The sequence below is a fragment of the Elephantulus edwardii genome, unplaced genomic scaffold (genome assembly GCF_000299155.1).
Source record: "Elephantulus edwardii isolate Elephantulus edwardi_28Jun2011 unplaced genomic scaffold, EleEdw1.0 scaffold00110, whole genome shotgun sequence".
Lineage (NCBI taxonomy): Eukaryota > Metazoa > Chordata > Mammalia > Macroscelidea > Macroscelididae > Elephantulus > Elephantulus edwardii.
The window spans coordinates 4575181-4602275 of NW_006399860.1; the positions used below are offsets into that span (position 1 = coordinate 4575181).

Consider the following 27095-nt stretch of genomic DNA (forward strand, 5'->3'; position numbering starts at 1 on the left):
AATAGTGCAACAATGTATGAGTGGAAGCCCAAAATCTCTGTAAATGTTTATGAAAATTAATAAAATATAATTATAGAAAAAAAAACCAAGATTCTAAAATTGAAAACCAAATAGTATCATCACTAAATAAATTTGATTTCACAGATACAACCCTTGATATAGCCCTTGAGACTAAAGTGTCCCTATGTAGTCATAGAGCTATAACTCATTATCATTAACTACAGCCAAGAAAATCTTGTTAGAGTTTAAAACTTTCAGTTTAATCAAATGCTTATAAAGTTAATAAACATTTTATTATTTGCTCTTCAGATTAATGGCTACACAAATATTTATTATGAACTTGAAAAAAATGCTCCTACGTGTTTTCTTAAATTACCATCCATATCATTGTCTTAAAATAGGAGGCAGATGTAAAATGGAGCAAGGAATAATTGAAGTGTATTGAAGAAAGAATGAAGTAAAATTGCTTGTTATGTGTTAAATGTTGTAAACAGAGTGTTCAAAGAGTAATTTATATAGTTGTTAAATAAGACAACTGATAAAAAGAGAGTATAGCTGTCCTCCCATGACAAAAAGCTAGTCATTGCAACTTGTGAGCGTAAACCTTCCCAATAAATCATATAATCCTTATACTCATTTGCATTCCTCTTCCATTATAAAACAAGATAATTAAATCTTGACATTAGATTGTTGTTTCCATTATTTTTTTTCAATTAGAGGAAAATAAGTCCTTATTTTATTTTACATAAAAAGAATTTTAATCTGACCCATGTGCATCAATCCTGTTAACCTCTGGACATTTTAACAACATTCTGATGAACCTTAAATCAATTAACACTATAAGGGAAAACATCTGTAGCATTAATATGCTTTAGAGGGCTCTTGTCGAGAATTTAAAGTGTTTTTAATTAGAGAAAAAAGAAGCCATTGAAAATTCCATAATTCATTGCGTGTTAAAACAGTAGATATTGAAATCATGTCATTTTATTAAGGAACATGAAGCATGGGTATCTTTAAGAGAGAATTATTAGAAAAGTTGAAGAAGGAAATATTTTCTTGTCCATCAAATCCAGATGTTTAGCCCATAAAACAGAGGTTTAGAATCAAAGTCTAGTTCTGGTATCTGATTTGCTTAAGATGTGTTATTTTTAAGAAAATCCATGGACGAAGAACGCCACAACACAATCTTGAAAATAAATTATAATTTAATTTAAATTAGTATTTTCTGTGTCAAATGAATAAAAATCAAAGGGGTATATTATATTATTGGGTATCTTTTCCCCCATAAACACATTTATGTAGATATTTTCATTTAAAATTTAGGTTTACTTTTTTAGCAAAAAGATGGATTCATGAAAAGCATTTTCTTTCACAACAGAGCAAAAGTTCCATCATTTCATGGCTTTGTGGATTACATTGATTCCTCCGCCCCTCACCATAGTCTATTTCTCTTTAGGAAGGACATATTTGTGCAGAACAGATTAATTAGAAATAGAAATGCATTTTGAAGACAATCGATTGAACATATATGTCTATGTTTTGAATTATAGATTAATATATAAGAACCATTTTCTTATTTCTTAAAATCATTATTTCAATTTTTATTCCACTTGCAGAATGAAAACCCAGAGAAACTAATTACAGTAGAAATAAAAATTTCTGCACTCCTTTATCATATTCCAAGGGCTTAAACCATATATTATAAATCTCTTACAGTATTCCATTTCACTACATATTCTCACATACATTTCCTATATCCAATCTGTAATCAGAAATCTAATGAATGATTAATTTTCTTCAGAAAATGCATCTATTAAGAATAACCTCCCTAATTCATTTTGGATTCTTTGAGAATAATACAGTTTTCTTTTTATTTTCTTCCCAAAATGGACTAATGAAAATAGCTAGGGAAAATATGTATAGCTAAATTGAGGTTAATAGGAAATATCTTTGTGGTGCCTCTAAAAAATAGAAAGTGACAAAATTGGCACAAATTTTACATTTGACAACTAAAGGTATTTTTATTGTGCTTATTTCCGTGTCTTTGAAGTACTTCTATTGTATCTGACTTGTTCCACTTCCAGAATCTTGAGGTTCTACTTGCCTTTGATCTCTTACTAGCCATTCCAAGTAGTGCTTTTATCCTTGCCTTCTAGCCTGTCCTCAATGTAACACCACAGCCTAATCACAGAAGAGGCAAAAGCTTTCCTTTCAAAGGCTTTGTGATTTTTCTGCTGGAAGTCCCTCTGGAAACGCTGATGCTGTTTCTCCCTGTGGGAATCTTTCCTTTCTTGAACCTCTAAAAGATGTGTTCCTGGGTTCCATCTGTTCTAAAAGTTGCCCCTCAGAGAGAAAAAGGCAGTGCACCCCTTCAAAGTTATATGATGCTGATTCCTTCTTCAATCAGATGGAAAATTAATCCCTTCTGTCAACTTTTGTCCTCAAAATGATGAGAGTGGGAGATGGCTAAGAGATGCTATTTATTTGTATAATTGGGCTCGTCTGAGATAGACTTACATAGGCTTGCATATCCTTTATCTCCTCCTACTTATGTGCAACTAGATTTTTCTGCAGTATAGTCATTTTTGTGTTCTGATTCACAGATGATAGTGAATTAGAAGCATGCGTATCTAGTTCCCACTCGCTAAAATACTGCTGGCATTAAATTGGCACCTCTCTTTCTTTCTCACTCTTTTTAAACAGATGTGCTTAAGCTACTACTTAGTTTCATATGAAACTTCAGCAGACAGGAAGAGAAAACTGCACAACTTCTCCCTGTGCTGAGCTTTTTCAATATCATTTAATTACTAAGAGTGAGCTGTGGGAACACATGTGAGGAGTCCGTTCTTCAGTTTAAGCAAAATACTCGAACATAAATAATTCTCAATGATAATTAGATGACCAGCTCTTTGTATACACATAATAACTGCTTTTCTGTATGATTATTGGCCAAAGATGGTCTGTACATTTATGTGATGATCTGAAAAATTACAAACAAAATGTTGAACTGCATGGCACAGAGCACCAGCAGCGCCTTGTAGAGCCCTCAGCGTAGGAGGTACCCAGTAAATGTAACCTTTTGTTTCCTGAGCCCTTTCTTTCTCAATTTTCATAATTAAAATTAGAATAAGAGAAACTAGATTCACAGTTAACTCCTGTAAGAGATGATCATTAGGAAAGTGTGTGCTCAATATTTGAAAACATTAACAAAATTTCTTCAGTTGATTAAAAGGAAGTATAAGCTTGACATCAAAATGATTTGTCTATGTAAGTTCAATGGGATAACATTGGCAAAATATTTAACATAGTTGAAACAGAGCAAGGAAACCCTGCATGGTTTAAAACCAAGAAAGGGATGTGCCAGGGATAGTCCTTTCTCCACATCTTTTTAATTTATATGCAGAACAGATTATTCAGGAGGCTGGATTCTATGAAGAGGAACGTGGCATCAGGATTGGAGGAAAACTCATCAATAATCAGTGTTATGCAGATGACACATATTACTCACCAAAACTGAGCAAGACCTGAAACGTTTGTTGCAGAAAGTCAAGGACTGCAGGCTCCAATAGGAACTGAAGCTCAACATCAAGCTCAACACCACTGAGATTATTGGCAAAACCATGATAGATGGAGAAGAGATTAGGATTGTTCACAATTTCAGCTTGCTTGGGTCCACAATCAGCACACTAGGCGCTAGCACTCAGGAAATTTAAAAAAAAAAGTGAATTCCATTAGGAAAATCCACTGTCAGGGACCTCTTCAGAGTGCTAAAGAACAACAATGTCAGTCTAGGGATTAATGTGTGCCTGATTGAGGCCATGGTCTTTGCAGTTACTTGCTACACATTAGAAAGCTGGACAAAGAATAAAGATGACAGAAGAAGAACTGATGCCTTTGAGCTATGGTGCTGGAGAAGAGTACTGAATATACCATGGACTGCCAAGAGAACAAAGAGGCGTGTCCTGGAAAGGGTAAAATTAAGCTGATCCTTGGAGGCAAGGATTTTGTAGCTCTACCTCACATACTTTGGGCATGTTGCCAGGAAGCACCAGTCCTTAGAAAAAGGACACTATATTTGGAAGGGTAGAGAAAGAGCGCGAGAGAGTAAGACCCAGGACGAGATGGATTGACACAGCCACTGAGATAATGGGAGTGTGTCAGATGCAGTGAGACTGGCTCAGGATAGAGCAGGGTTCAGAGATGTGGTACATAAGGTCACTATGAGTTGCTGGCAACTCAATAGAGCATAACAACAACATCATCTACTAGTCCATAAAAACAATAAGTTGCCCTAAAGATTTCTCCTTTCATATGCTTCAAAATTATAAATGATATTAAGTTCCAGCTTGAGTGTTTCTAAGTTATAACATTCATTTTAAATTTTCTTAAAAGAAAAATAACTATATATATATATATGATTTAAAATTTAATTTAGAAATAATTTGTTTATACAATTAACCTTCAACAAACTTCAAAACCTAAGTATTGGCTTTGTTATTGTTGTTGTTGTGTCCCTTAAAATCAAAACTAACTTATAGCTGACTCTCCAGTGGGTTTTTCAGAGCTTGTAAATAGCACAGGAGTCCATCCTTCTCCTGTGGAGCAGCTGGTGCATTTGAACCACGTGCCTTTGACATTGCAGTACAGCTTCTTACCACTAGTGCTATTGAATTTTGTTTTGCTTTTGTATTTCATTTTCATTTTTATTTTATACTGGTTTACATGCAAATTTTGTTTGTGTTTCACACTATTCTTCATTCTCATTGTGTTTCATAGAGTCATTCATTATGCTTTATAAAATGAATCAATTAAGCGATTTCTTTTTTCTGTTTTCCCCCGTAAGCCATCCTTTCCTCTTTTCTGGTTCCTGCTCTTGATTGACTCCCAAATAGAGAGTGGCCCAAGGCTCAGATTTAAGTCCTCCACATTTTCCATCCAATCATTTCCCCCTATGCTATCATGTTCAGTTCCTTAGCTTTAAATTCCTTATCTGAGTGTGACTGCCTAATCTTTGTCTCCTGCTGAGGTCTCTCCACTGGAAAACCAATCGAGTCAGTTGATTTGCTGATTCCTCTACTTGACCGTCTAATTAGAACACAGGTTTTTTAAATGAATATTAGTATATTAGTATAATATAGACACCATAGTAGTGTCCTTGGCTAACACCAATGATCACCACTGGCTTAGTTGTCCATCCCAGTTGCTTAAGGACAAGAAAAAAACCATAGGTTATTTGCTGTACCTTCTGTGTCTCTTCCGTGCAGTAACTTCCCTTGATTTTATGTAAGTTAATTTTCTTCGCACGCTCAGGGCCAACATTTAGTTCCTATTACTATCACCTTTTCTCTCCCATCAGTTAAATCACTTTCTAACTAGTTTCCCAATTTTGACACACTTCTGATCTTTTCAGAGCAGTCCAGAACAGTCTCCTTAATGTGCAAGTAATATTCAGACACTTCTCGACTTTAAAATTCCATGTAGCTTCTCCACATTCCATTTAGGGTGAAGTAAAAATTCCCCTCATTCCCTATAATATCTTCAAGGGCCTGCGTCCTGCTTCTCTCTAAAGCCTACTGCACCTCACCCAACCCTCTGAACACTATACCGGAACATCTAAGCATCTAGTCTCCTTTGTAAGTCTTCTCCAGATCTATTTATTTAATTTTTGCACAGTCTTTATAAAAAGACCACAGAACTACAGGTCCTGTCCCTCTTAGCATTCATTTCCATGTCCCCGTCAACAAATAAATAACACGATGACATTCCTTCAAAGTAGCCTCCCTTGCCATTCTATCTAAAAGAACACCCATCGTTGAGTCTGGTGTGTCTCTATCATTATCACATGTTTCAGTTTTATTTATAGCACTTACAGGTGGTGGAAAGGTTTTCATTTATTATTTTGTTTTCTTCTTCATTAATTTACCTTGATAAGATCAAATCTTCAGACTTAATTTGATTTTTGTTTGGTTTTCTTTTGTGTTGTTTTGCTTTAAGCCAGTGAATGAGTGCACAGTATGTGCTCCACAAACAATTACTGAATTCTTGAGTAAATGTTTCATTGAATCCTTGTAATTACCCTGTCATAGAGCTACTGTTGCTACTTTTCTGCAACTTTATGAAACATGTCTCCATATCCTGTGATTGACAAGCTCATAATAGGATAGAGGCAAGACTTCAAAGATCAACTTGTTAATTGACTTAAAAGTAGAACTTGTCTGTTTTCAAAATTTCTAAGATTACTTATGTTTTCAATTATATTCATTAGCTCTCTGACTTTTATTATTATTGTTATTTATGCTTTCATCATGTATCTTATCCATTGATCATTTCTCCTTCACTCACTTTTTATTAACCATTACAGATCTGGCAATATGTTAAGTGCCAGAAAATAAATTCAGAACATCAAAATATATATTATTGAAGACTAGAGATATTTAAGGTCAGATGTAATTTAAAATCTTAGAATAAAAACGTAAAAGGATTTGTAAATCTAAGTCTCTTAAAGACAGTAAAAATAGAATATTGGTCTCAGTTACTGCATTGTTAGCCTTAATTTATCCACACACATTTTTTTTCTTTTATTTTCATGTCACCAAATTATCTCTGGGACAGTAGATCATAAAATAGTCTACCTGATACATTTACTATACCTCTGGATGACTATGAAAGACTCTGTGGTATCTATGCTTCCTGAAATAAGATGAGAACCTTGTGTATTTTCCTTGATCAAAGTGTTTAGCAAAGGTCAAATTCCTTCCCTTGCACTTCAAAACCCCACATCTAGACAGTTTTGTGAATTATCCAATGGCTTTTACTGCATGCAATCTTATAAAATAAATTTGGTGAGGGAAAATCAGTCCTAAAGTTGGTTCATCTCCTTTTCAAGATGATTGTACTACCTCAGTTTTAGTAAGGATTCAGAGTAAAGACAAATAATAAGTCTTTTAAGTTTTCATAAAAGATACATATCTTAGTCACAAAAGGCCAAATACCACATAGTGCCACTATTGTAAAATGGGACTGACCCCGGGCTTGGGGGAATCTAAAAAAAAAAGAAGGTAAATAATGTATACTGCATCGAAACAGATGAGGGAGAGAATGGCTTAAAAGAAATATATGATTAGGTATTGTTTTCATGAGTCCAGAATAAGAGCTGCATAGTGAAGTGAACTTGTGAGGAGGATTGTATAACAATGAAAAAAAATTTTTTTTTCTCTTCGAAGTGAAAAGCAAACTGGGGGGAGGTACGGGTAGGGAAGAAAATGTGCAACAACGTATGAATGGAAATCCAAAGTCTCTGTAAACTTTCATTAAAATAAAATTTTTAAAAAAAGATATATAATTGTTAGGTGCCAGAGAGTGGAGTAGGACTCGGAGAGACCCTATGAACAGCAGATCTAAACCCCGTCCTATCCCATGCTATCTTCACACTTTCTGACACTCTAGAGCCTACTGTGGCAGTCAACATGTCAGTCCACCTGGTCGAAGGTCTTCCAGTCCTTCGCCGACCTTGCAATCTTCCCAGCATCATGTCCTTCTCCAAGGAAGAGCCATTCCTAGCAGCATGCTCAATGGATGTGAGGTGCAGCCTCATCCTCCTTGCCTCCAAAGAGCACTTCTGCTGTTCCCTCTCCAAGACATAGATAGATAAATCAGACAGATGAAACTTAAATGTAAGTTCTATACAAATGACATCTGAGAAACTACAGTTCATGGCAACTTCAGGATAGCAGAATAAACTTTGCGCCATAGAGTTGGAAGGATCATATTTTGGGGAGCATATTCCCAGTCTTTGCTTTGCAAATATAACAGATTAAAGTCCCTGGGTATGGTCTGTTTAACTGGATGAGCGTTACACAGTCATCCATTAGTAAATGGGTGCTTTTAAAGAACTCAAATTGATTTCAAATTAGTTTTGGTTTTTGCCTTATTTATTGGTTAAAAAAAATCTCTCAAACTTTTTGCAAACACAACATGAAGCAGCGTTTATTCTCCTCTAAAGGGCACTCTAAGAAGTCAAGATTTATTTTATAGTATGTACATGTGTTCTTTATAATTTCTCCCCAAATAATATTTGTCTTTATTTCTTTGTCTTCAGATAAATCACAAAATAAGCAAAAATAATCAAGACTGCTGACTAATCCATCAGGTATTGTCCTGAATTTCTTTATGAAATAACAACCAATTTATATCATTCCTTAACAGTTCCAAAACTTCTACAACTAAAGTTCCAAAATTGGAGACTGGATTTATTCTTGGAGATATACTGCTTTCATTTTCATCAGTTCTTCACCCCCACCTTTTTTTTTCACTTTTAAAAAGATTTATTGTATTAATTTTAATGAACATTTACAGAGATTTTGGATTTTCATTCATTCTTCGTTGCATTTTTTTCTTTACCCCCTCCCCCCAGTTCAATGTATAAGATACTTGAGTTACAGCAAAGCTCATTTCTGACCATCTTTTCATTTTGCTGTATATGTTATTAGTAATATTAAATTAGTAATAAATTGTTGTTGTTGTTAAATGCCGTCGAGTCGTAGGCGACTCATAGCGACCCTACCGAACAAAAGGCCTGGACATCTGTATAACTTTTGTCCTTTCTTGAGGTCCATAGGGTTTCCAGAGGCAAGCTATTATGGAATAGATGTCATTCCTGCTTCCAAGCTTGTTTCCCTCAAACTATATGCGTAGGTTGTTGTTGTGTGCCGTCGAGTCATTATTGACCCACAGCTGACCCTCTAGCTGGTTTTCGGAGACAGTAAATCACAAGGGAGGAGACTGTCTATTCTTCTCCCATGGCACAACCAGTGGAGTTGAACCATGTGTCTTTGGAATTCTAGCACCATTTCTCACCACTAGGCCATGGAGTACCCATGCACTGGTAAAATTCTAACTTATCTAAACTTCAGTTATATTTTATTTGTCGTTAGATGCCTTTAGGCAATACATTAGTGTCAATAAGCATATTCAAAATTTTTTACATCTGAAAATCATATATGTGTGTAGATTAAAAATAGATACCTTTAAAAATGCACATCTAAGATAGAGGAAAAAGTCAATAATTATGTGTTATGAGACATTACTTTGGGGGCTAAAGCTTGTACTGCTGATGGAGATTTTGGAAATGCTAAATCATAATCTCCAGGGTATTACAACCCTGTGAGAAAATAGCCTTCATAAGGGTATGGTATTCCTAAACGACACAGCATAATAATATTTTATCCTAATTGTAAAATGTTGGTTAATCAAATTAATTTTGTAATTAAATTTGACTGACCAGAGAGATGGGCTACACCGGAGGATTATACATCTTGGACACCAGAAATCTGTGAAATATTGTTTTTCTTCTTTCTCAATTCTATATTTTCAAACTTCCTAGAACAATTAATTTTAAATTCGAGGAGGAAATGGGATATATAACTTTAAGCACAGCATGGAATCAAGAGAGATTGGAGGTGTGAGAGGGAGTGGATAGCAAGGACTGTCAGTCATTTTCTCCTTTCCTCAATTTACAGGAATTGTCAAGATTTGCCTTGAATAATTCATTTAAGTAGCAACTTCGAAGGATAGAAGAAAAACTGTTGTGACAAGTTGTTAAGTACTCTTTACAGACAAAGTTGCACTGAGAGATAACCTATTCATTTAGCCAATATTTGCTGAGCACCTGTGGGAACCAATGAATGAGCAGAGATTCACTGATCTCATTCATAAACTAAACTGCTACCAGGAGACACAGATTATCTCCACATGTCAAAAATGTGGCAGTGCAGGTGGACTGCTCAGAGGAAGTGGCCTCTGAATTGAATTTTTAAAACAATTGCCATTCCCTCAATTGAGAAAAGGTGTGAAAGGAAAGAAACTCAAACAAGCACTCAGCATAGCCAATAGTTTGTTGTTATTTTTGCTGTGTGCCATTGAGTTGGAATTGACCCATAGCTGACTCTCCAATAGGCTTTCAGAGACAGTAAATGACAGAGGAGGAGCTTTCTCATCATCCTCCCACAGAGCAGCTGATGGATTCCACCACATGCCTTTGGGATTACAGTACAGCTTCTTACCACTAGGCCACCAACACTCCTTAGTCAGAGTTCAGAGTTCAGCCAATTCAGAAACAGGAAAATACATTTTTAGGGAAATGTAAGTTGGTAAGAAGCATGCATGGTATATGTCTCAGCATGGTCAGAGAAAAAGCTAGAGAAATATCCTGGAATTTACTTTTCAGTCACTATCATTTTACCTTAATGCAGAGAGATCAGTAGGGAATATTTCAATCCCTTACTATGACCTGATCTACCATTTTACTTTGAGACTATTTTGTATTTATGGCTTGATTCAGTTTTTCTTTTTAGTTCTACCAGGGAATAGGAAGTTGGCGCAAGGTAAGTGAATGAATCAGAACACCATAAAAAGGAATAAAAATTCAAAAGCACAGCAATTCTAGACTGTACAGCAGTAATAGGATTATTTTTAAATTTCCCATTTTCTCAAAATCTCAAAAGCAGTGTGGTTGAAAACGCTTTCAATCTCAAAATTAATGTTCCCAGCAGAAATTATTGACACAATCAAATTTGAAAATGGCTGAAAATGCCCAATATAAAACTTGACATGAATAATATAGGAATTCACATTTTCATGTAACACATAATTGCAAAAAACAATGCAACTGACAATTGATAAATCTAACACAAGAGTGTCTTTCTTTTGGTTTTAGAAAAATATTGTTGTCAGATGCAGTCAAGTACAACTCATAGCAGTCCTGTAACAGATCTGAAACTGGTCCTACCCTGTATGAGCCTCACAATTTCTGACATACTCCAGACCACCGGTGTGGTCACTATGTCAATCCACCTTTTGGAGAGTCCTCCTCTCCTTTGCCTTCCTTCTACCTTTCCAAGAATGATGTCTCTCACCAAGGAATAGCCTCACCTAGTAACATGCCCAGAGTATGTGAGATGAAACTTTATTACCTTTGCCTACAATGGGTACTCAGGCTGCACCTTCTCCAAGACCTATCTGTTGGTTCTTTTGGCAATCATGGTATAATCAGTACTCTTCTGAAACACTATAGTTCAAAGGTATCGATTCTTCTCTTATCATCTTTATCCATTGTTCAGTTTTCAGATGCAAGTGACTAAAAAGATCGTGGCCTGAATCAGGTGCCCTTTAGTCTTCAAACTGGAATTATTGTTCCTTAATAGTTCGGAGAAGTCCCTCACCCCAGATTTTCTCAATGCAATCTGTCTCCTGATCTTCTGACTGCTGAAATCAAGTTTATTTATTATGGATTCCAGTAAAATGAAGCTGTGATAGTTTCAATCTTTTCTCTATTTCTCATGCTGTTGCCTACTGGTCCAGCGGCAAGGAATTTTGGTTGTTTGGTTGTTTTTTATTTTTTTTTAACATTAAGATGCAATCCATATTGAAGGTTACAGTATTTAACCTTCTGCAGCAAGTGATTCAGGTCCTCTTCACTTTCAGCAAGGAAGGTTGTGTTATCTGCATAAAACAGGTTATTTATGAGTCTTTCTCTAACCCCTCCTCCAATCTAATCCTCAAGAATGATACCACATTCTTCTTGATAGAAGTCAGCTTCTTGAATAATTTGCTCAGCATACAGATTAGATAGATATGGAGGAAGGATACAACGCTGGTACACAACTTTCCTAATTTTAGCCATGTAATGGTCCCTTGTTTTGTTCACACAATAGCCACTTGTTATAGGTATTGGTTTCGCACAAGCACATTTAAGTAAAATGTGGATCTATGTTATTTGACAAAAAAAATGACCACAAAGGAAAAATTTTAAATCTGTAAGCTATAGTCAGTAAGATTTGATCTGAATAAAAATTGATTCATTAATATAATAAGTGCAAATATTAAATGAACATGATACCATTGAATGCAGTTCATAAGAACAGATCTTTAGTTGTTGTTGTTCGATGCCTTGGAGTTGACTATATCTCATAGCTACCTTACGTACAAGAGTTTGAAATTCTGCTCATTCCTGTATCATCCTCACAGCCTATAATGTCCCTAAACTGTTGTTGCAGTCACTTTGTCAATATGTTCTTACTGACCCTCTCTTTTTCTCCAAGTACTATGTCATTTTTCAAGAACTTGACCCTTTTGATAACATGCCCGAAGTATGTGAGTGAAGTTTCACCATCTTTTCCTGTAAGGGACACCCTAGATTCACTTCTTCCATGACAGAATTGTTAGTCCTTTTGGCAGTTGCTGAGATATTCAGTACTCTTCACAAGAGCCACAATTCAAAGACCTCAACTTCCCTTTGATCTTCTTTATTCATATTAAGAATACATCCCTTTCTACATTATTCATATAATTTATACTGTATAAAAATGTTCAAGTGATGAAATAAACTTAATGGAACCTGTTCTGTTGCATTCCTCCCCAAGGACAAATGATGAAATATTCTAGTTAAAAGCTTTGTTTCTAGTAATTGAATAAAAATTATCGGATCAGTATATTCTCTATATTATTGAAAGTAGAGGGGTCCAAGGCCTATATAAAAGCTCTACCATAAAAGCTTAATCTTTCCCTATATAAACTGCTAGTGTCTTTAAAAGGAAGGTAAGTAATTTGGAATCACAAAAAAAGATAAGTAATTTGGAATCACACTTGAATTACTAAGCTTTGTCTGCTGGGATGTCATTGGTTAGTGTAAATGCAATTTAATGCTTTTCAGTACTGTTTATAGTACTACATTGGTGAGGAAACTATCTCAAAGATGCAAAAAGCCTTGGATGAAGATCACAACATTCACAGGGTAACTTTCAAAATGTTTATTATCCCAAATGTAATGATATCGCCCAGCTTGGAACGACTTACACTTCATTTCTTATGCATTGTGTATTTATGGTTTTAATATGCATATATATTATTAATTAAATAGTAAAAAGTCACGCTAATGACCCCAAGACATACAATTGAAGCTCACTAATTGCTCCAAAGAAGAAAGATAGGCAATCATTTCCAATGAGATTTATAGCCTCTGAAAACCAGCTGGAGGGTCAGCTATGGGTCAATTCAGACAAAATAGCACATAACAACAACAAGCAAATTATTGATTTTTCTCCTTAAGTAATGCTATCCAAAAGGTAGTGGTCATACTTTTTTTATCATGACATCCCCGTTAGTATCATTTATTGGTTAGAAATGTTGCCTGAATAATCCTTCTTGTTGTTGTTGTTTAATGCCGTCGAGTCGTAGGCATAGTGACCCTATGAACGAACGGCCTGAGCACTGTTCGTACATAGAGTTTCCGGAGGCAAGCCATTTCGGAAGTGAAAGGACAAAATTTCTTCACACATATTATACTTATTTAGACATATTTAGGCTTATTATCAGGAGGCTAGTATCTAGAGAGAAACATTACGCTTGGAAAAATCAAGGATCATTTAGAAACAATAATATTCTCAAGGCAGTTACTACAACAATGGGCCTGAGCACTGCAAAGATTGTGAAACTGTCACAGGATCAGTCATGGTTTTGTTCTGCGATAGTCATCATAAGTCAGAACTTTATAAGTCAGTGGCACCCGATAACATCAACTATCATTATTTTATTTATATCCATTTATCCAAGCTATGTCCTTGAATATCAGAGTAATTACGTTTTCTAGTTATGTAAGTAGAGTTTCCTCTTGATGTCAGTGATTTTCATTCGTTTGGCTTGTTGTTCCTATATTAATTCATGTAACTAGGGTGCTAGGATGCCCTCAACTTCTACCTTCTATTCAAGCATTTATGTTATTTATGTGTACCATCAAATTGAATCCAACTCATAACTGGCCCTCTAGCAGATTTTCAGTATTGAAATCACACGGGAAGAATTGGGAAGACATTGTCCGTCTTTCTCCTACAGAGCACCTGCTGGTTGAACCGCATGTATTTGGGTTCAACTCCATCACTTGGCCAGCATGATCGGGTGGTATTGATAAATTTTGTATTATTCAAACATATAGTATAGTTGTAAAACTGATATCAGTTGCCTCCAGCCTGAAAAATTGATTATTTGCTCTAGAACTCTAATCTTCCTTCTTTAGTCATATAAAATAATTTAAACTGTCTTCCAGGAAAGAAAATGCATCTTTCCTGGATTAGTATTTACCTCTTTGAAACTGTTTTTCTCAGTTGTATGTAATTCTTTTCTGGATTAGCATTTATATCTTTAAAGATTTTTTTTACAGTAATATATAATTGAATCAGCCCTTTTCTCTTTGAAGATGTTTTTCTCAGTTACATGTAACTGAATTAGCATTTTTTTCTTTGAAGATGTTTTATTCAAGTTATATGTAATTGAATTAGTATTTCTATCTTTGAAGATGTCCTTCTCAGTCATATGTAAACTATATCACAAGTTTGTTTTTTTAACTAGGAACTATAACCCCTAATTCAAATATAAAAACTAATGATGACTCTTAGATGGGAAAGCAACTTTTGAGAAGATTCTTTCTGTCCTCCCAGATAATCAATAAAGTGCTTTGGATATTGCAAACTGTCTGACTTATTGACAATTGACTATGGAAAGAACTCCTTGCATTCAGTAACAAGCAGAAGACGCTACTCAAACCTTAGCAGATTGCTTTTCAAGAAGGATTGTGATTTTCCTCCAGTTGCTCGTATTTTGGTTGGAAGTAACAATTTCTGTATATTAATGGCAATCATTTTGCTTGGGTACTGTTGGGTTGCAATTCTAATTTTATGATAAATGGAATTTATATAGAAGTTAAATATCAGTAAAGTGGCTTTTCCACTTCAAACATTTATTGTCCTATTTCCAATGGAAAAGCAAAAGTTTAATCTTTAAACACAGTGTAGCTATTGATGTTGGTTGACACCAAGTCGAGTGTGACTCATGTCTGCAGAGTAGAACTGCTCCAAAATGTTTTCATGGCTGTGAGTCAAATTCTTAACCTTTTATGCCATCCAATACCTCATTTTATAACAAAACAAATTACCATTGAATCAAATAAGACTCATATGAACCTCCATCTATTTTCCAAGGCAGTTTATGGGCAGAGATTATCAATCTTTCTCTTATTTCTAGTGGACACTTTATTGGACCTCAGGTCTTCAGTGAAGAATCTAAGGTGTATAGTGATAGTCTGGTTAGTTCTCTTTTCAGAAGGGCATCAACTGGAAATCCTATAGATTTTCATAGAAGATGCTTGCTTATGTGATTAAGTTGGAGTTGGATGCTTGTCCTATAGGAAAGTTTTTGTTGAGTTTGTTGGGTTGTGGGGGATTTTTTGGAGGTTTTTTTTTAATCAAATTTTTTTTTTTCTGTTTTTATTGTGATTCCTGAATACACAGCCCTCTGCTTAAGCAAGCTGATAGGATGTTATTAATAACTTCAGAAATATTAAAATACGTGGTATAGTTGTAAAACTTAACATCCTGGTTTTCCAGCCTGCAAAACTGGTCAAACTGTCTAAATAACATTTGTTTGGTCAACAAAACCCTGCTGTAATTATAGTCATGCAGAATACTTTAAGCTATATGTTTACCTGGAAGGGAAATGCTTACTTCATGGAAACAGTATTTGTCTTTTCTTAGCAATTGTAAACTGTACCCCAAGTTGTGTGTTAACTAGAAACTGTATGTAAGAATCCTAAAGTTGTGTTTTTCTCAGATATATGTGAAGCTGCCTGTTTGCCAGGAGAGGAAATGTATATTTCCCAAATTAGTATTTACTTTTTGAAACTGTTTTTCTTAGTCACTTGTAAACTATATCACAAGTTGTCTGTTTACTAGGAACTGTATGTAGACTATCCTTTTGAATGCAAAAATCCTTTAGCTTTGAACTAGCAATGGTAATTAATATGTTAAGAAGATTAACACCTAACCTAAGTATAAAAAGCTAATAACCATACTTACACAGAGTAGAGGCAGTTCGGGGGAGGATTCTCATAGTTCTCCCAGGTCTATAATAAAGTGCTTTGGATATTGCAATTCCTCTGTCTAATTGGCAAGTGACTACACAAAGAACCCCTTGCAACCTCTTGCATTCACTAACAGCCAGCCATTTCCAGACTCTGGATGGACTGAAACAGGAGTGGCACGCTAACCTATAAAGAGGAATACTGATTAAAAGTAAGCTTTTAGGGGAGAACATAAATGAGAACATATGTATTTTCTAATCAAAATATTGCTTATGGCTGTATAAACAAAACCCAGTGATTAATATTTATATTTTGATACATGTATATTCTGGTGCCAATAAAAAGACAAGTGGTTCAAATCCATCAATTGTTCCTTGGAAGAAAGATAGACAATCTCTCATGCAATTTACAACTGAGAACATAATGAGAATCGTCAGCTATAAATTAGTTCGAACTCCATAGAAATAAGCTTTTGTGGGTTGTTCATTCTTCTAGCTACTTGTGAACTACACAGCATCGTGTTGCTGCAAGAATGACTTAGAATACTGTATTTGCTCCCAATATCGTTCTCTACAGTGTTAGCTTCAAGTATGTAAAACTCACAGCTTTTAATAACTACTATGAGTTGAATATCTAGTACAGAAAAAGAAAATTAGGCTAAACTGAAATGAAATTTAGACTAAAATAAACCTAAATATCTATTCCTATTTTCTCCACATAAATACTGACTAAGAAAAATTATATAAGATGACATGGGCGGGGAAAGGTCTGTAGTGATGAGAAATTATTTGTGCAAATCTGACTTACTTCGCACAGGATCTGTGTGTAAAATCTTGCCCTCATTAACAGTGTGTCTGCACCAATAGGATTCATCACCTTGATTACAAATCAAGGCTCTTTACCTACTGAGACTGAAATTCATTATCACATTATTAGTCAGAAGCAATTCTCAGACTCTACAAGCTTCCTGTATGCTCATAATACAAACCATAGGGCACACCAGCAGTCACCTGCCTTCTTTAACCTTCCCCATCACTAGCAATAGCAGCACTCTGGACCTGTCTCTGTCAGTGTCACCCTACTCCTTCACTCTCACTCCTTCCAGTTCTTTCTAAGAGCATTTGTACTAAAATTAAAGAAAAAAAAGAAACCAAATGAAAAACAACCAACAACCCAGAAAACCAGAACCACCAAGTGCCACTAGGGAAAAAAACTGCCAACAGAAGCTTAAGGTAAATTTATAGGAAATATTTTTGCCCTTTTCTAAAGCAGTTCAGAGAATCATTTTTCACAAATGGTAAAATAAAAAATGAAAGAAGAAAATTTTTTAAAAAGAAGAAGAAAAGTCCAGTAAACATATAGATTCACAGAAGTGAAATGAATCTAGGTAAATTTAATCCATTACTTCCATCCTTCCACTTTCCTTCTGGCTATATTTTTTATCTCATATTTCTTTCTCTTTCTCTCCTCTTTTCCTGCATTTCCCCCTCCTGTCACCACGAGCAGCATTTTGACCTTATTTTTTTTAATTTATTTTAAGTCTAGTCATAAATTAGTTGAAAGAGATACAAAGCAAAAAGCTCTATGAGGTTCTTTCTTTTTTCACAAAGGCTTGATTGACAGAAAATGCTCTGATGGATTCATAATGAGTATGGTGTTAACAAGAATAGTAAATGGAGACAATATGTGGGGGGAAAAGGTGACAATAAATGTTCCATTTTGTAGAGAAATTTGGGGGTGGAATGGTGGAAGAAGAGAGACTTCAGAGAGAAGACAGGATGTGTGCAGAACCCTAAAGGACTGGCGGGGGGGGGGGGGGTGAGAGAATAGAGAAACTAGTGCCGAGCTTATATGCTGCTTGTTATTTTAGTTAATTATGAAAGAAGAGAGAAAGAGAGAGAGACACACACACAGACAGACAAAAAAACTTTGTCCCAGAAGCTAGTGATCTGGTAACAACTGTAGAATTATTCCAAAGACAATAAGATATTTGAAAACTTTTTAAATTTAATTTTCTAATTTTTTTTCGTTTTCTTTTCTTGTTTTTATTTACTTAAATTTGTTATTATTGACTGTTGCTGAGTTGAGCATGACTCATAGTGACCCTATGAACAAAAGGTCTGAAGCCTTTCTATAATTATCTTCATTACAAAGCATAAAAAGAAAGTATTTGGACCTTAGATTAGATTAGACCTCAGATTAGAAAACTATTAGAGTGATACAAGTTAAACATAAATACAAGGATTAAGGTTATGACAACAGAAACAAAGAAGTAGAAATGCATTTCCGAGAATGGGGAGGATTTTATTGTGTAGATTTAGGAAAGTAGAAGGGTTCCACATTTCTGACAGATTAATCTAGAGATGAAGAATTAGGGTCATCAACAGGTAGTAAACGGGTTATGATAAAGAACCCAGAATATAGAGAATAGAAATGTTTAAGGACAGCAAGTAAAGAGAAAGTCTCAGTGAACTGAATTGGTGCACTGACTGGTGCAGGATCAGACATGGCTCTCTCTTTTGCACATAGGGTCACCATGAGTTGGAGACAACACAAAGGCTCCTACAAACAAAGACTAAAGCTCATGTCATATTGTTGTGTACACTCTAGTTGGAATTGACCCATACCTGACCCTCTGCCAGATTATCAGAGAAAGTTATTCACACAGGAGGAGATTTTTCATCCTTCTTCATGGTGACAGCTCGGCATGCCATTGGGCTGGGAGCACAGCTTCTTGCCACTCTTTCACTCACTCATCAGTGAATGGAAATCAACTCATAATTGACCCCACAGTAGGTTTGTCAGAGGCTGTAAATAACACAGAAGGCAACTGTCCATCTTTTATCTTGCTGTGGTTGGTGGATCTGAATGCTCAGAGAGGAACTCTCTTTGGGTTAGAACACAACTACCTATGGACTATGCCACCAGAGCGTTCTCCAACATTCAGAAAGTAAGAACATTTGGAGGACCTGTAAGTTATTAGTCATTGATGTTGGATGCCATTGAATTATAGAGACCCCATATGATACAATAAAACTCTCCTAGAACATCCACCTGCTGCTCCATGGGAGAAAAATATCCTCCTTTAAAGATGGACAGCTAAAAAAAAATCTCATATAGGGTCCCTGTGGGTCAAAATTGACTACAGAGATGATAACTTCTTGAAAGCTGAGCACCAAGTCTTTCTCCTCTAGAAACACTCGATTCAACTCATTGCCATCAAATTGGAACTCACTCATAGCTGGTCATCCAGTAGGCTTTCAGAGGCTGTAAATCACTCAAGAGGAAATTGCCTGGTTTTTTCCTGCACAGCAGCTAGTGGATCCAAATCACCAGAGAGGTGGAGCTTTGGGGTTAACAGCACAATTCTCTTTGAACTCGGGTACCAGAATTCCCCATAGAGCTGCTAAGTGGCTTGAAACTTGCAATCTTTTGGTTAGCAGTTGAGCACTTACCCATTTGAACAACAAGAATTTTTATGGAAGAATAGATAGATAAGTAGGTAGACAGATAAATATAGAGTTGGTCTCCAGTATACACATAAATGGGGAAGGAATAGATAGATGATGATAGATAGATAGATAGATAGATAGATAGATAGATAGATAGATAGATAGAGATAGCTAATAGATAGATAGCTAGGTTCCTGTATTAGTTGTCAATGCTAAAGGAATCAAATAGCTTTACAGATAGAACCTAGTTAAGCTGACCACTCTGCTTCTGCACAAAATTGCTTAGAGCAAAAGATGAAGGCAACTGAAATCTACTATTTTCTCATCTTTCCTTTTCTACAGCAAAATGTATTTCAGATTCTAATAATGATAATAGTCATGGGTACACTGTCGTTGTTGTGGACTGTAGAGTCGGAACCAAGCCATCGCTGACACTCCGGAGGGTTTTCAGAAGCAGTTAATCACACAGGAGGAGACTGCTCATCCTCCTGTGGAGAAGCTGGTGGCCTCATACCACACGTCTACGGGATTGCAGAGAAGTTCCTTGCTACCAGGCCACCAAAGCTCTCTTAGGAAAGGATTTTTTCTTTCTTAAAAAAAAAAAATCAATAAATAATAAAATTTGTACCCTAAACTCTCCAATTTGTAGAATACTTCTAAAGAGATTTGCTTAAGAAATGAAATTTAAAATCTGCATTAAATACTTGCGATAGACCAAGTACAGTGAACACATGTAGCAGGAGATAGTTCTTTTTAAACATAGACATAAAAAATGAATACCTATTTCCTGGAAATAAGTTGTAGTTCTAGGGAGTGATAGGTTGACCAGACCTTTGTTAGAGAGAGCACTCATTTATAAGCAATTTTTTTTAAATGATCATTTTCCTCCAGCCTTACTTGGAAATTTGTAATGAAGTTTTGTCTCTAGTTGTTGTGGCAAACAGTAAGAGTAAAAAGAGAGTGGGAACTTTTGTATAAAGTTGAGCCAGGCATTGTCACTGCTCTAGGAAAGCATGGCCTTATCCATGCTTGTAGATATTAAATAAAATGTCTGAATTGTACACACATTTATCCCTTACTACATTCAACACAATTAATTTTGGCCTTTAGAGTACATACCACAAAAGTTTTCCTTCTAAGTTTAAACTATCCTGTAGACACTGAACCCAATTTTAAGACATTAAAATAAAACACGCAATCTAAGTCATGTATGTTGTAAACAAAGAAAAAGATGCCTTTGTAAACACCAGCAACTTTCTAAATTAGACCTTGAACCACAGCATGTCCTTCAGAACTTGAAAGTATGATGAATAATAGTTGTAGGCTGAAGTCCAAAACTAGAGATCTGCTTCAAGCTTAACAATACTTATTAGAAAATTTGCTCTCAATACTTATCAAGGTAATCAGGGATATATTTGGTCTCTCAAAATAAATCTGCAGAATGCTATCCACTTCTTTAATAGAAATTATTCAAAAAAGTAGACTTAAATCCCTTTAGAGTCCAGCAAATTCTGATTTTATTGTATATTAAAAGACGTTTCTGATAACAACACTTTTAATATACTGAGTAGACATTTTTCATGGTAACTTGTGGTACGGCCTACAATATAGTTTACATTTATTTATGGTCATGTACAAATGATTTTCAGTAGTTGCTGAGCACCAATTTGTAATGGAGATATGACCTGATTTATGAAAAAACACATATTCAATCTTACTTTATTCTTCTTTTAAAATATTGAGATAAACAGTTTTATAAAGATAAAAATTTTTGAGCATTTTCTGTACTAAAGCAATGGTTGTACATCTATATAGACTTTTTTCAGCCATCTTTTCTATGCATCTTAACTACCTAACATATATATATATATGTATATGTATATGTATAAAACCACAAATGTAACACGCTTAGGAGGTGATTAGTACTGTTTTAGAGAAAAAGAAAGTACTGGGTAGGGGAAGAGAAAATTGTAGCAGAGCTTATACTCACAAGCAAGAATTTTGAAAAGAATACTTTTCTCTTTCCTTTATTCCCCTTGGTACCCTGTTTGGAATTTCCAAAAAAGAACACCCTTTCTACATCCTTTCAATTAGAAAATAAGGATTTTGGACACATCATAAAGAGGAATTACATTCACTGCCCTTGAGTCACTGCTGACTCACAATGACCCTGTAACATGAGGAATACTAATTATCGATTTAGTAGGTCCTCTAAGCAATGAATTTAAATGCACACAAAATCCAATTTTTTTTAAAAAAAAAGGTTCTAGAAATGTCCATCAAATAGACCATAAAGGCGCAAAGATCTCAAACATAAATAGGTACTCAAGCTCCAATGGCTACAACTTCCTGTAGAACAGACATTTGCATGATTCTCTGAGTTTAAATACTTTTATTTCCTCAAGATTTTAATAAGTTAACCATCACCCAGGAAGGGCGGTGGCTATACAGACTTTCCAAAGCAAAAAGATATTAAAACTATTAACAAGCAACCAAAAGCTTGACCTTAAAAACGTTCTGTGAAAAGACTGCAGAGAGTTACTCTTTAATTACAAACCTATGGAATTTTTTTTTGAACAATCATGTAACTAAGAAGTCAATGAAATAATGTCACTCATGACCAAATTTTGAGGAAACAAAATTCTTGTCTGAAGAGGCGGAGTAGCTTACATGCAAGCAACGCCTTCTTGTGACTTTAATATTTTTATATATTTTTTAGTTTTTGATTGAAAACAATAAAACAGACCTAATTTGTGATTTAAAATGTTCCTCATATTTTCATAACTTTGCGGTGGTGTCACCAACATCGCTTTTGTAATACTCTGGTACCGCTTGTGAACGAATAATCAAATAATGTTTTGGTTTTAATTATAATTCTTTCCCCCAATGTGCCTGCAAAAAACAGTAACGAAGTGTTTGGTCACATAACAGAGCAGGGCTTGGCGATCTACAACAGCAGCCTTGACCATCTCACAGCAGTCTTCCTCGTTTCTAACATCAAACTTTTCTCACTCTTTTTTGCCTCCTATTTCCAATCAATGTTCCTCTAAAAGGAAAAAAAATACATACATATATATATACACATTAAGGAGCTTTTAATATTCTTGCACTTACCTGTTACAAACACTTCTACGTCCAGAAAGGCGAAACCAAATGCCAAAAGTTTCAGCCACAAATACATGGTTATATCTGGAAATCAGCCGTGTCCTGAAGAAACAGCATGCGTCCTTCTGGAAGGCAAAATAATGGTTATCACTGTGCAAGCTTTTCCCTGTAAAACGGAATAAAAAAGAAAAGTACTCTATGTGTACCCTTAACTGTTGTCTTATCAGACAGGGAGCAATTTCCTCCTCTGTAGACTAAGAGCAAACCACTTGCTAGCTACATGTATGAGGTGATGATGTCAGATTCAGTTTTACCAACTTCTCCAAAAATACTGTATAAGGTCCTCTTTGCAGGAAGTCAGAGAGTTGTTCAAAGACAGTGCAATGGCCTCTTACTTCCTTAATTCAAGTAATGAGTCTGAACTTATAGAACTTTCAAGCTATTTTCCCTTCAGAGGAGATGTTTTTCAAACTGAAAAAATAACACCAATTTACAATGTCCATTGTAATTTTCCTTCTAAAATGAGATTCCTCTAAAAATATATTTTGCCCAATAGATGCTAGAAGAAGACCCTTAACCAGGTAGGCTGACACAGTGACTGCTGCAAAGGTCTCTAGTGTGTCAGGAAATGTGAGGATGACACAGGATTGTACAGGGTTCAGACCTGATGTTGACAGAGTTGCTATGAGTCTTTCTAGACTCTATAGCATCTAACAACAACAACAACAACAAATGATAAGATGGAAGTATCATGAGTATAACTGAGTAAGGTTGGTGAGATAATAAGGTAACTGAGTTAGTCAACAATGCACTATTTGATTTGTTAAGAAGCCCAAGATGAATGAACAGACTACTATCTATCTGGCTATTTTTGGCAACCAGTATCATTTACCATTAGGTCATTCAAAATATGGTAATATGACAGTTACAAAATTCAAATAAATTTCCAATGAAAAAGTGCTCTCAGAAAGCTGAACAGATTCTCTCCAGATCTTTCACAGGAGTCTTTTGTGATGTTAGGAATGGAATAAAAATGTCACTTCTACAATAGTAAATCTAGCTACAAGAGTTACTGCTTTTAGGAACCAAGTTAGTCTTAATGTTATTAATAAAAGAAAGAAAAATTACATGTTTGCATAAATAAAGGGGTTTTTTTCCTTCAATAGGGGCAATATTTTCTCCATTATTTTAATAAATTACTATATAATAAAGCTTTTCACCATTCATATGATGTCCTTAGTGAATTCACAGATTAAGAAAAATCTTACTCTCTCTACATCCTTGGGTCAATGAGCTAAAAGATATTATTCAATTAACAATTAAATGACATGACTTGGCATCTTTATAACATTGCCTACCCGTTTTGCGGGTTTGTTTTTTTTTAAAAAAAAACACAACAGCACAAATGTACAAAACAACATTTGAAATCTAAAGAATGTTGAACTTGCTCTTCTCATAGACAGATCCCTAGCAAGTTTGGAATTCTTAGGAAGCATTGTGTAGTTCTCTTATACTTTAATAAATGCATCTTTTGATATTCATAAATTCATGCATTTTGCTTTACTTTCGCTACTAGAAGTTATAGAACTTAATTTGCATACATACTGGCATGAAATGGACATAATTCCAATGTTTAAATCTAAGTGATCACCTTATATTGTTGTTGTTGTTGTTGTTGTTATGTACCATCGAGTCGCCTGTGACTCATAGCGACCCTATATACAACAACGCTAACTCCTACTCTAATGATGCTATTTGTCATCACTTACTTTGGGGATTTTATTATGAGAAGGAACTATGCATAACACTAAGTATGCATCTTCTAATTTAGCACAACTCCTAAGGTAATTAATGTGCATATTCTCCATTTACTCTATGAAGCTCAGAAATGGGAGGGGATGTTTTCCAATGTTTCACAGCTTTGAAACAGGGTTGAAGCCATGTGTTTTAGATTCAGTCATCTTTCTTTTCTTACCTTATGTCCTTCATTTCCCCCTTCATCTTTCCCCCCACTAATTTTGTATTGTTTTTTTAAAATTAATTTTTATTTTTATAAAATTCCAATTTCTGAAGGATCTTGACCAAAAGTAAAGAATACCAGAGGAATGTCTACCTATGTTTCATTGACTATGAAAAGACATTTGACTGTGTGGATCAAAACAAATTGTGGCTAACCTTGAGGAGAATGAGAATCTCAGAACACTCAGTTGTGCGCATGCAAAACCTATACTTGAACCAGGAAGCAGTCATCAGAACAGAGCAAGGAAACACTGCATGGTTCAAAATCAGGAAAGAAGTGTGTCCGGGTCACATTTTGTCTCCACACCTTTTCGGTCAATATGCAGAGCAGATCATTCAGGAGACAGGACTTTATGAGGAGGAATGTGACATAAGGATTTGAGGAAATTTCATCAACCACCTACATTATGCAGATGACACAACCTTTTCTGCCAAAACTGAGAAGAACTTGAAGCATTTGATGCAGATCAAGGACTGTAGTCTTCAATATGGATTGAAGCTCAACATCGAGACAAAGAGTCTCTCCCTTGGGCCAATTGGCAGCACCATGAAGGATGGAGATGAGATTGAGGTTGTTAATAATTTCAACTTGCTCAGCTTCACAAACAACACTCTTGGTACCAGCAGCCGTCAGGAAATAAAAAGACTAAATGAACTGGGAAAATACACTGTCAAGTACCTCTCCAGAGTACTGAGGGACTATGATGTCAGTCTAAAGACGGAAGTGCTCCTGCGCCAGGCCATGGTCTTTGCAATTACTTGCTATGCATCAGAGAGCTTGGCATTGGCTAACAGAAGAAGAATTGAGGCCTTTGAGTTATGGTTCTGGGAAAGAATCTTAAACACACCATGGACCACCAAAAGAACAAACAGGTCTGTCCAGGTAAGGGTGAAACCAAGTTTCTCCTTGGAGGCAAGGATTTTGAAGCTTTGTCTCACATACTTTGGGCATGTGGCCAGGAGGGACCAATCCTTGGAAAAGGACATTATGCTTAGAAGGGTGGTGGGACAGTCCAGGAGGGGAAGACCAGATGAGATGGATTAACACAACATCTGGGGTAATGAGGGTAAGTGTGTTGGGGTCAGTGAGACTGGCTCAGCATAGGGCAAGCTTCAGAATTACTGTATATAGGGTTGCTATGAGTTGTAGGCCACTCGATTGCACAAAACAACAAAGCATATAATATTGTTTCTAAAAAATGCTATCTTCTTCTCTCTTGCAATTTTATTTTAAAACAAAATAATCCCTAATCTGCATGTAGACATTGCTTATGAAAAGGAGGTGTCAAAGCTCACTGTCTTTGATTACTCATTTTGTCTGCGACTGTAAAGCATTTGTTATGAGCAATGATTGGAACATTAATTTGAAATCTTTGAAAATGTTTTTTTTTATTTTATACTAGTGTCCTTAAAAGTTCATATACATTGTTTTCCACACTGTATCTTTCAACTTAGAATATCTTTAAGCAAGTGCTTGTGTTCTGTTGTGTACCATTACATCGGGACCAACCCATAACTTCAGTAGGTTTTCAGAGGCAGTGATTGCTGGGGAGGAGATTGTCCATTCTTCTTCTGCAGATTTAAACTGTGCACCTTTGGGATTGCAGTGCAGCTTCTTGCCACTAGAATCTGGGGTAAGGTAAGTAGGTGTGTTGGAGATAAGACTGGCTCAGGATAGGGCAGGGTCCAGAGCGATTGCACTTGAGTTGCTATGAATCACAGACCACTCAGGGACACATAACAGTAACTATTTTATTTTAAACAGGTGAGCAGGGCTCCTCTGCCCAAGGAATACAAAGCAGATTGATAGGTTGAGTCAGTCCATTTCATCATGGCCTCAGGATAAAGACCATGTGGGTCCAGAGGTTGGATGATCCCTGAGATACTGACTGGACAGAAAGAGGCCAGAAAGAATGCCCTAGCAGCTTGCTGGGCACAGAGTATGACAGTATGATCCTCCTTTGGCAAAGGGAAAACACTGGATTTGGGGTCCAAGAGGACATCTAGATGCACCTGACCTCTCTGAAAGGCATTTAAGGTACACCTTCAACTTCCTGATATAAGGATTGATATTGGGCCCTCAGGCAACTACAGTAGAAAACCCTGACAAAATATGAAAAGCATCTGTGATGTACAGATGTGATTTACTCTCACTGATTCTAAGATGTAATGGGTAGATTGCTGACAAGAGAGTATATTTGGTTAATAACAACTGAGATGAGAAGAGATCAAGGAAGTAACACCAGAATTATGCTGTAAACAGTGGTATTTTTGAAGAGTTCCAAATCTGAATTGAAAACAATTTCAAAATCTTAACAAAAAAATTTTAAAATATTCATAGTCTCTAGACATTTTAAAAAAATCTCTAGTGTTACATGTTAAATAAGGTTTTCTTTTGATCTGTCATTTTTTCTTATTTTTAAGTTATCTTTAATAGAGTAGAAAGTAAAGATAGAAAGATTACCTGTGATTAATTACAGAAGCTGTGGTGGATGTAATGTGCTGTGGAGTCAAACCTGTCTCATAGCTGACCCCTAGCAGGTCTTTTAGAGGCTGAAAGTAACATGGAAAGATATACTGCCCATCTTCCTCCTGTGGAGAAATTGGTGATT

At 35.6% G+C, this 27095-nt stretch overlaps 1 protein-coding gene across 1 annotated transcript in view; it reads right to left on the reverse strand.

Moving 5' to 3' along the window:
- PTPRC (protein tyrosine phosphatase, receptor type, C) overlaps positions 1-22540 on the reverse strand; it is a 164314-nt gene extending 141774 nt beyond the window's left edge. Inside the window, exons 1-2 of the mRNA XM_006892116.1 lie at positions 22470-22540; positions 22294-22306 (exon numbers count right to left, since the gene is read on the reverse strand). Of these exons, the coding sequence (XP_006892178.1) occupies positions 22294-22306; positions 22470-22540 (84 nt within the window). The remainder of the gene's footprint in view (positions 1-22293; positions 22307-22469) is intronic.
- Positions 22541-27095: the final 4555 nt, after the last annotated feature.